General features: G+C 33.9%; 1 protein-coding gene and 1 non-coding gene across 2 annotated transcripts; both read left to right on the top strand.

The window, feature by feature from the left end:
• The first annotated feature begins 432 nt into the window (after positions 1-432).
• TRNAK-CUU lies at positions 433-505 on the top strand. The gene has a single exon. It is a non-coding gene; the product is annotated as a tRNA-Lys (tRNA).
• Positions 506-1,784: 1,279 nt separating this feature from the next.
• Positions 1,785-7,698, top strand: LOC122598039 (endoplasmin homolog). The gene is made up of 15 exons (XM_043770647.1): positions 1,785-1,922; positions 2,476-2,596; positions 3,536-3,689; positions 3,783-3,863; positions 3,968-4,079; positions 4,171-4,297; positions 4,398-4,536; positions 4,693-4,810; positions 4,890-5,089; positions 5,505-5,720; positions 5,803-5,968; positions 6,057-6,201; positions 6,303-6,453; positions 6,745-7,149; positions 7,231-7,698. The coding sequence occupies exons 1-15, from the start codon at positions 1,856-1,858 to the stop codon at positions 7,495-7,497; spliced, it is 2,469 nt and encodes an 822-aa protein (XP_043626582.1). The 5' UTR covers positions 1,785-1,855; the 3' UTR covers positions 7,498-7,698.
• Positions 7,699-9,604: the final 1,906 nt, after the last annotated feature.

Below are 9,604 nucleotides of genomic sequence, written 5' to 3' on the forward strand. Positions count from 1 at the left end.
TGAACTTGATTGTTAGACCTGCATATATAGACTTGTATTGGAATCTGCTATATAACTTGTAGGATTATTAACATACAATCTAAATAAATCCATAGAACAGGTTTCTCGCTCAAGTTAGTCGCTTAGTGTATATTTATGCAATCAAAACAGTCGCTTAGTGTATATTTATGCTTCATGTTAGTCGCTTACTCGCTCAAGTTACAAACATATATGTTGAACAAGCATGGAATATCAATGCATTATTGGTCCCGTTAACTTTCCATAGCATTCAAATTCCTATTCCTATATTCACTACTATATTTAAGAGACCATACAATCATACATGCCAATATGCCATATTCTTTTCATATGTGACTATCTAGTCAAAGCAATAAAGCTAACCATGGTCCATGGCTACAGTAATATTGTCAATGTTAGACAGTACACCAAAGAGCCCGTCTAGCTCAGTTGGTAGAGCGCAAGGCTCTTAACCTTGTGGTCGTGGGTTCGAGCCCCACGGTGGGCGCTTCATATCTTTTATTTTATGTCAAATTTTATTGCTTTGACTTATAGATGTCATATCGTTCTCTTCTACATATCTTTTTTAATAAATTAAACTAGTCTAGCTATCGAATGCTTAACTACTAAAGGCACCTTTGGTAATTTAATGCATTTCTCTTTTATGACCAATTTCGCAATTAATAATCAATTCTTACGATTTTGCATTTGGGCATGTGATACTAATGAAGACCACCATTACTAATTTCGCTCAAGTTCCTAGAGGTAATTACGATTATCGTAAAAGCAAGTTAAGTTCTGCATATGAAAAGAACATGAATCTTAGATATAAAGAGTTCGTGTCTATTGATTGATTTTGGCATCTCTAGACAAAAATTGAAATTGACCCCCAAACACATTAGTCACGATGTGCCGATAATGTATTTATATTTATGTTCAAACTCATTCATAAAATAGACACACAAACACCAACATGATGGATATTTCGTTTGACATTATGATATTATTACAAAAAGTTTTATGTTTAAATCTTATTAGATAATATTTTTTTGCTGAACAATTGTTTTTTTGAAAGAAAATATAGTTAGTCTATATTGAAAAATTTCTTATATCAGATTATGACGAAATAACAAGTAACTTTAGTTCACATGTACATGATCTAGCTGAGATATCTCAACTGTTTTATGACAAAAAAATTTATTTTTTAAAAACACCTTATTGTTTGAATCAAATTATTAAAAAGATGTTAGCCAACTTATCTAGGTGAATTGACCATTAACGTGCCTTTAAGTAAGTTATGAAAGAGTTTTACCCAAATTTAAAGTATTTAGTTCAAATTTTAACAGATAAATTTTTCTCAGCTTTTTTTAACGTAGACTTAATCAATAATATATTTTAAACCTCTCAACGTTTCTTAGTAATTCAAACCTTTTAAAATCAAGTGAGCTGTTCGAACAATAAACCCTGATTGCCCAAAACCCACTCCAAGTCGTCCATTCAAAGTCTTCCTTCCAAGTTCAAGTCTTCTTCAACCAATAGAGCCTTCCAGAAAAACAAAAAAAAAACAAAAAACAAAAGCCCCTCAGTCATTTCCACGTCGCTTAAACCCCAACAACCAATAAAACCCCGCCACGTAACATCATATTAGTTCATCAACCGTTAGATCTTCCACGTCACCATAACTAACCTTCATCTCACCATTCATTCCTCGTGGCTTTATTTCTCACACTCTCTTCTTCACTTGTTTTCCCCACTATATAAATCTAAATATATATAAATCTCAAAAGCCAAATCCCACACTCACACACACACATATAGATACAGATATATATATATATATAGATCGATACAGATCGCAATGAGGAAGTGGACTGTTCCTTCCGTTTTATTTCTGTTATGTCTTCTGTTTCTTCTCCCAGATCAAGGTCTGTTATGTTATCTTAATTTTTTCATTAAAATTTGAATATAATTATAAGGTTTTTAGTTCAGATTTAGCTAATAGATTATGCTTAATTAATCTGATCACGTAATTTATTATTAATTAATTTCGTTTTCCTTATATTAATTGCTGATCTATCTATAATGTGTTAATTAAGAAAAAATATTAATAATTGTAATTAAATTGTGTTATAGTGAAGAATTTATCTCTTTTAAGTTTTAAAAAATGGCCTAATACATGAATATATATAGTTTGAAGTTTATACAAATTTGTAATTGTAATTGTAATTGTAATTGTATGTAATAACTTTGAAGTTTAATGTAATGAAACAATCTCAATTTGAGTTTAAAGTTCATTACATTTTGACGAATTAAGCTCGAAAAAACAGAAGTGAGTTAAGAAAGGGTTTTTTGAGGGTTTAAGGGAGTTAGTAGACACTTGAATAGAATGGTTTGCTAATTGGAAGTGTTTTAGCTTTTAAGTTATGATGATAAAAATGTGGTTTAGTTAGTAAGGTTATTGTTGATTGTGATATATAGGAAGGAAGTTACACGCGAATGCCCAGTCTGATTCGGAGGAATTAGTGGATCCACCCAAGATTGAAGATAAACTTGGAGCTGTTCCACATGGTTTATCAACCGATTCCGATGTTGCCAAGAGGTTTGCTAAACATTTATGCTTGAATATTGATTATAGTACTGGATTTATCATGTTGTGTCGGGGAGTATTGTGCCGAACAATTGACTTTGAAGGATAGTGCGAAAGTTTTGAAATTTAGGTAGAAGTGTATTTTGAAAGTCGATTTAGGTAGAAGTTGGTACTTTTAAATTAACATAGCTTTGCCTGTATCTTATCGTATCAGTGTACTCTTTTTATGCAGTGTATTACTTCCTTAATCATGAAACCAACTGGGTTGGATCATTGGTTGGAGCCCTTGCCTCTGGAGAGAGAGGTCATGGGTTCGATCCTCTGGAGAGAGAGGTCCTTTTCTACCTTTGGTAGAACCTGGAAGCAGCCTCTCTACCTTTGGTAGGGGTAAGGCTGTCTACATCTCAACCTCCCCATACACCGTCAAAGACGGTACTGGGAACCAAAACCCGTGGTAGACGGCATTGGGAGTTACTTTTTTAGTCCAAGTTAACATTTTTGATTGTTCCGAAAGAACAGTCTACTACTACAAATGGATATCTTGAATTTAAGATTCCCATATCATACCTAGCTAAACTAAAACTTCCACCGTCCCAAAAAGACTGTCCACTTTTGACTTTTTGAAGCTTTTCTTTTCATTTTTGAACGTTAAATGTTTTTGTTTGTGTTGTATAAGACTTGATGAAAAAATGTACTAATGAATTTACATTTAGAATCCAATTCATTCATATATTTTGTATCTCGTATCATATTACCCACAAAAGTAGTTAAGCTCAAAGTTGAAAGGCTTTAAAAAGGTTAAACTGGATGGTCTTTTAGGGACGGAGGGAACCTAATAGGTTTTAAAATGAAAGCTTAAATGCTTTTTTATGTATCATAGTTGTAGATTTAGATAAGGATACTTTCTTTATTGATAAATTATGTTATGTAATTTTGATTTTATGGTTTCAGAGAAGCTGAGTCTATGTCCAGGAAAAGCCTTCGCAGCAATGCGGAGAAGTTTGAGTTCCAGGCTGAAGTTTCTCGGCTTATGGACATTATTATCAACTCTCTTTACAGCAACAAGGATATTTTCTTGAGGGAATTAATCTCCAATGCTTCTGATGTATGTTTCTATCTTTACCTTATTTACTTCGAATCTATTTAAGTGTAGTTTTACATTCTTCTTATTGATTCTTTACAAATGTATGAATTGTAGGCTTTGGACAAAATTAGATTCCTTTCGCTTACCGATAAGGAAGTTTTGGGTGAAGGTGATGATACCAAGCTTGAGATCCAGGTTAGTATATGTTACTCTGTATAATTATTGTTTATTTGTGCTCCATTTCAACCATCTTTTGTACTTTTGAAATGTAACTGATTTGGTATTGTAATGATATACAGATTAAGTTGGACAAAGAAAAAAAAATTCTTTCCATTCGGGATAGAGGTGTGGGTATGACAAAAGAAGATCTTATCAAGAACTTGGGAACCATTGCCAAGTCTGGAACTTCAGGTATTGTGTCTAAGCTGCTGAAAGTTCATAGAAGGTTACTTTTTGCTAGCTAAATCTGTGATAATGTTTTTGTTCTTGCTCCTGTATCTAGCTTTTGTGGAGAAAATGCAGACTGGTGGCGATCTCAACCTTATTGGTCAGTTTGGTGTTGGTTTTTACTCTGTATATCTTGTTGCTGACTATGTGGAAGTTATCAGCAAACACAATGATGACCAACAGTATGGCTTCTTAGTTTTATGCCATCATATATATGCATAATTTTGCAGGATTCTATTTAAGCTTTACTAAATAATCGGCATGAACTATTAATCTGGTTAGGTATGTTTGGGAGTCCAAGGCCGATGGTGCATTCGCAATTTCTGAAGATACATACAATGAACCACTAGGTCGTGGAACTGAAATTAGATTGCATCTTAGAGAAGAAGCTGGGGAATACTTGGAAGAGTCAAAGCTGAAGGTAATATATTGATGCGTAAACTAGTTTTATAAGTTTTTTGATTTGTTACTATAAAAGCGTGATATATAACTAGTTATATGCTAATTGTTGATTAAGACAAACAGTTATGCAACATTCTGGGACTTATGTGCTGCCTTTCCATGTGAATCTATACAGGATTTGGTGAAAAAGTACTCCGAATTTATCAACTTCCCTATTTACCTTTGGACAACTAAAGAAACTGATGTTGAGGTGCCTGCTGATGAAGATGACTCCAGTGATGATGAAGAAAAACGTATGTCTGTTACAATATATGTTGGTTATGTTGCACTTATGATGATTTTGTCTTTAAGTATCTCCACTGATATGAACAGCCGAATCAACTGATGAGGGTGAAGAGAAGGAAGATGAAGATTCTGACAAGGATGAAGATGAAAAGAAACCAAAGACCAAAACTATCAAGGAAACAACATCGGAATGGGAACGCTTGAATGATGTTAAAGCTATATGGCTGAGAAGCCCAAGGGAGGTGACTGAAGAAGAATACACAAAGTTCTACCACTCACTTGCTAAGGTGAATATACCCATTATTTTCATCTCATTTTCAATTTCTCTTTGTGCTTTATCTTTTCAGTTCTAATTGGAGTTAGTAAAATGTGTATGGGTAAATTGGGTAACTGGTCAAAGCTTGCATTTTTTTTGGTATGTGATTTAATTTTTAGGACAGACTGAACTGTAAGTCTGTAACTCTTTTATTCAGCTTTTATTTATTTATTCTTTTACTGAACAACTGGTGTCAAATATAGCTACAAAAGAGGTTATATTTTATCAATCATAACTTTATATTAGAGGGGTTTATGCATTAAAAATACATTTTTTTGAATATAAATCAATACCTTCTACATATTCTTTCTATCCATAGATCCGTCAACAAGTTAGGGAATGAGCGATCTGTTGTTTTAAAGATAGATAATCTTTCTGTTTGACAGGATTTTGGTGATGAAAAGCCAATGGCATGGAGTCATTTCAATGCTGAGGGTGATGTTGAGTTCAAGGCTGTTATGTTTATTCCTCCAAAGGCTCCTACTGATCTTTACGAGAGCTATTACAATGCCAATAAATCTAACTTGAAGCTTTATGTTAGAAGAGTATTCATCTCTGATGAATTTGATGAGCTGTTGCCCAAGTATTTAAGTTTCTTGTTGGTAATGTCTTCATCTATTTTAATCGATGATACGTTAGCTTTTGGTAGATATGATTGATAACGGCTATTTATTATTTCATCAGGGTCTTGTTGATTCCGACACATTACCGCTTAATGTATCTCGAGAAATGCTTCAACAACACAGCAGCTTGAAAACAATCAAAAAGAAGCTTATCAGAAAGGCCCTTGACATGATCCGCAAACTTGCTGAAGAGGACCCTGATGAGGTTCATGGCAAAGACAAGAAAGGTAGATAAACTTCAAATCTTTCATCTCACATTTTCATACCAATGTGCCATGTTTTTTATGTTGATATTTGATTTTCTTTTTGATGCAGAGGTGGAAGAAACTAAGGAAGAGGAGAATGAGAAGAGAGGCCAATACACCAAGTTCTGGAATGAATTTGGAAAATCGATTAAACTTGGTATTATTGAGGATGCAGGAAACAGAAACCGTTTGGCGAAACTTCTTAGATTCGAGACGTATGGGCTATACATCCTTTCTTTTCATAGCTTTATACTTGGTTCGTAGCAGGGTTTATCTTGTCCTAATCTTTTTTATCTTTTAAATATATTCCTCGCAGCACAAAATCAGATGGAAAATTAACTTCACTTGATCAGTACATCTCAAGAATGAAATCCGGACAGAAGGATATCTTCTACATCACTGGCAGCAGTAAGGAGCAGCTTGAGAAATCCCCATTCCTTGAGCAACTTAAAAAGAAAAACTTCGAGGTAGAGTTTATTCTGTTATCTCTAAGGAGGTGTTTTTGGTTTGAAACAATGAATGACTATGGGGTTAGAGATTTTTGGCGAATGGTTTTGGGTTTTCAAAACCCATCAAGGGTATAGTATGACTAATATCATGGGTTTGATGTCCATTTTAAAAACAAAACCTTTCAGCGAAGCTACTGTATTAGTTATCAGACTCATTCCCTCATATTCATACCCACTAACCAAAGACCCCCCCTAAGATCCGATTGTATATCATTCTCACAATTGACAGCTTAAAACTTGGTATTGCAGGTAATCTTTTTCACAGATCCTGTGGACGAGTACTTGATGCAATACTTGATGGATTTTGAGGACAAGAAGTTCCAGAATGTTTCTAAGGAGGGTTTGAAACTAGGCAAGGATTCCAAAGACAAAGAAGTCAAAGAATCATTCAAAGAATTGACCAAGTGGTGGAAGGAAACTCTTGCCAGTGAGAATGTTGATGACGTGAAGATTAGTAACCGTTTGGCTGACACCCCTTGTGTAGTTGTGACCTCCAAGTATGGATGGAGTGCTAACATGGAACGTATCATGCAGTCTCAAACCTTGTCTGATGCCAACAAGCAAGCATACATGCGTGGCAAAAGAGTTCTTGAAATCAATGCAAGGCATCCGATTATCAAGGAGCTTCGCGAGAGAGTTGTAAAGGACCCAGAGGTAAGTTGATCATCTACCTATTATCTTATATTATTGTGTAATGTAGGTTTATATTGTTTTGATTCATTTTTAATAATTCAGGATGCAAGTGTTAAGACAACCGCTCAACTAATGTATCAAACGGCTTTGATGGAGAGTGGATTTAACTTACCTGACCCTAAGGACTTTGCATCACGTATATATGATTCTGTGAAGAAGAGTCTAAGTATTAGTCCAGATGCTTCAGTTGACGAGGAGGAAGAAGTGGAAGAAGCCCCCGAGGTTGAGAGCAGCGACAGCACCTCAAAGGAGGAAACCGAATCCACACCTACAGAAGAAGAAGAGACAGATATTAAAGATGAGCTATGATAGGTTTTGCTAGTAATTTCTGTTCTACATTTAACTCGCATTTAGGATTTAAAAAAACTTTTCATACAGTGGATTTGCCCTCCGGCATGGAAGATGTACTCTACATAAGTTGTTAGCAGGAATTTTGTCTGTTTTGGTTTAGTTACTTTTCTGCGCTGTGTAATTTGATTAATGCAGGATAATTTAAAGTAATTTTCTCTCTTCGCCCTGTTTCATCATGCAGGATCACTCTAAATTTAGATTAGCGTCTAAAATATCAGGTCATATTTCTATAAACTTATTCATATGTCATAACAGATCAGCCTTCAAATGGATATCTTAAAAAGGGTATATGAGATAATATTAGAAAATGCGCACCTTTGTTGCCTTTATTATACAAAACAAACCAATACACGTTTATGAATTTTGAGCAATGCTACATCAATAAATAAATTACAAATAAAATTATACAAACTTAGATCTCACCAATGAAATATAAAATTATACAAACTTAGATCTCACCAATGAAATATGGAGAGAGAAGCATGAAAGAAAAAAAAAGATTAATTTAATTGGTTCATCTCATATAACACGTGAGTTTGTAAATATGTATTTGTAATCTGTTTGTGAATATAGAATTTCCCATGAATTTATGGTGCCAAGCATGTCATTGCTTGTAAATATGTATTTGTAATCTGTTTGTGAATATAGAATTTCCCATGAATTTATGGTGCCAAGCATGTCATTGCATTAGAGGGGAGAGAGTGGGTGTGGGTAGTGGTCTCGGGTTTATCCGGGTAGCATGCCTACATCGTTGCCGTCCCTTCAGATTTAAGAAGTCGGGTGGCAATTCAGCTAGGTAACCCGATGGCATTGTAGCATTGGAAATGAGTGGACCCTTCTCAACGGAACCAAAAGGGGTTCAGGTCCCTCAAGAATTTTGGCATAAAAAGCAATTATTTAATATTTTATAGTGAAAATTAAAATTTACGTGTATTTACCCCTTTCAAAAATTTAAGATATATATATATATGTGTTTGTGTGTGTGTATTAGATTTAGAAAAAATTTGACCCTTTTTGTAGTGATGTTCAAGTTCCGTCGTTTCTGAAAAATAATAAATAAAAAATTAACTTTTTTTTAAACATTTTTTCAAATATAAAACCTATTTTTTTAACCACAATTTTTATACAACAAAATATTCTTTTCCATTTTACACACGACTCTCATTCTTTTTTACCTTATTTTACATAAAAAAAAACATCTCCAACACATATGGATCTAGACAAAATAAAAAATATAACAAATAAAAAATAAACAATTTCTCCACTCAGAACGATCTTCTCCACGCCAATTTTATTTGCCACCATCTCCGGCAACATATTCACAACCATCTACAACTTAATTTTATAAACCACAACCCGCATTTCCATTTTACAAGTGTAATATGAGTCTGATTCTTCCGGTGAATATCCGATGCTACAACCTTGCAAGGACGACCGACTTTGCCCCATTCAACAATGAAGTTGAGGAAGACGAGATTGTACCGGAAACACAACAACAATAAAGCGATTTTCTATACATTTTTATATACATACTTTTTTTTTAACATTACTTTTATATACTTTTATTATTTATATATATTACCTTTATAATTTATATATATTATGCATACTTTATTATAATTGTTACTTTTATTAATTCTAATTATGTACTTTCATGTAGTTATGCCTCTACTCGACGATGATGAAAATAACGAAGTTGAAGAAGTTGATGCGGGAGAGAAGGTAGGTCGGAAGGCACGTGAACATTGGTCGGAAGAACAAGAGGTAGCGTTGGCGCAAACATGGATTCAAATATCCGAATGCAAGAAATATGGGAATGAACAAAAGTCAGAGGTTTTTGGAAATGGAGTCTCAAGCATTACACAACTACTTTGGGTTCAACTTCGCAAACCATTCATGGTTTGACTACAAATTAGAGAGCAATGAACCAAACCATGGGTGCTTTTAACGGCTCATACATTTAAGTGGTAAATAATCAGTACTTCTATTATTATTATTCAATTATGTAATCTATACTTTTATTAATATTATTTTTTAAACGGCATTACATATCATTATTATAAAA

Source organism: Erigeron canadensis, chromosome 1 (assembly GCF_010389155.1).
Source record: "Erigeron canadensis isolate Cc75 chromosome 1, C_canadensis_v1, whole genome shotgun sequence".
In the NCBI taxonomy this organism is placed as follows: Eukaryota; Viridiplantae; Streptophyta; class Magnoliopsida; order Asterales; family Asteraceae; genus Erigeron; species Erigeron canadensis.

Bases quoted from the DNA above. Each gene is read 5' to 3' on its own strand.
- LOC122598039 (XM_043770647.1), top strand. From the start codon at position 1,856: ATGAGGAAGTGGACTGTTCCTTCCGTTTTATTTCTGTTATGTCTTCTG. The intron at 5,721-5,802 runs GTAATGTCTTCA...TTATTTCATCAG, and splicing joins AGTATTTAAGTTTCTTGTTG to GGTCTTGTTGATTCCGACAC. The intron at 7,150-7,230 runs GTAAGTTGATCA...TTAATAATTCAG, and splicing joins GAGTTGTAAAGGACCCAGAG to GATGCAAGTGTTAAGACAAC.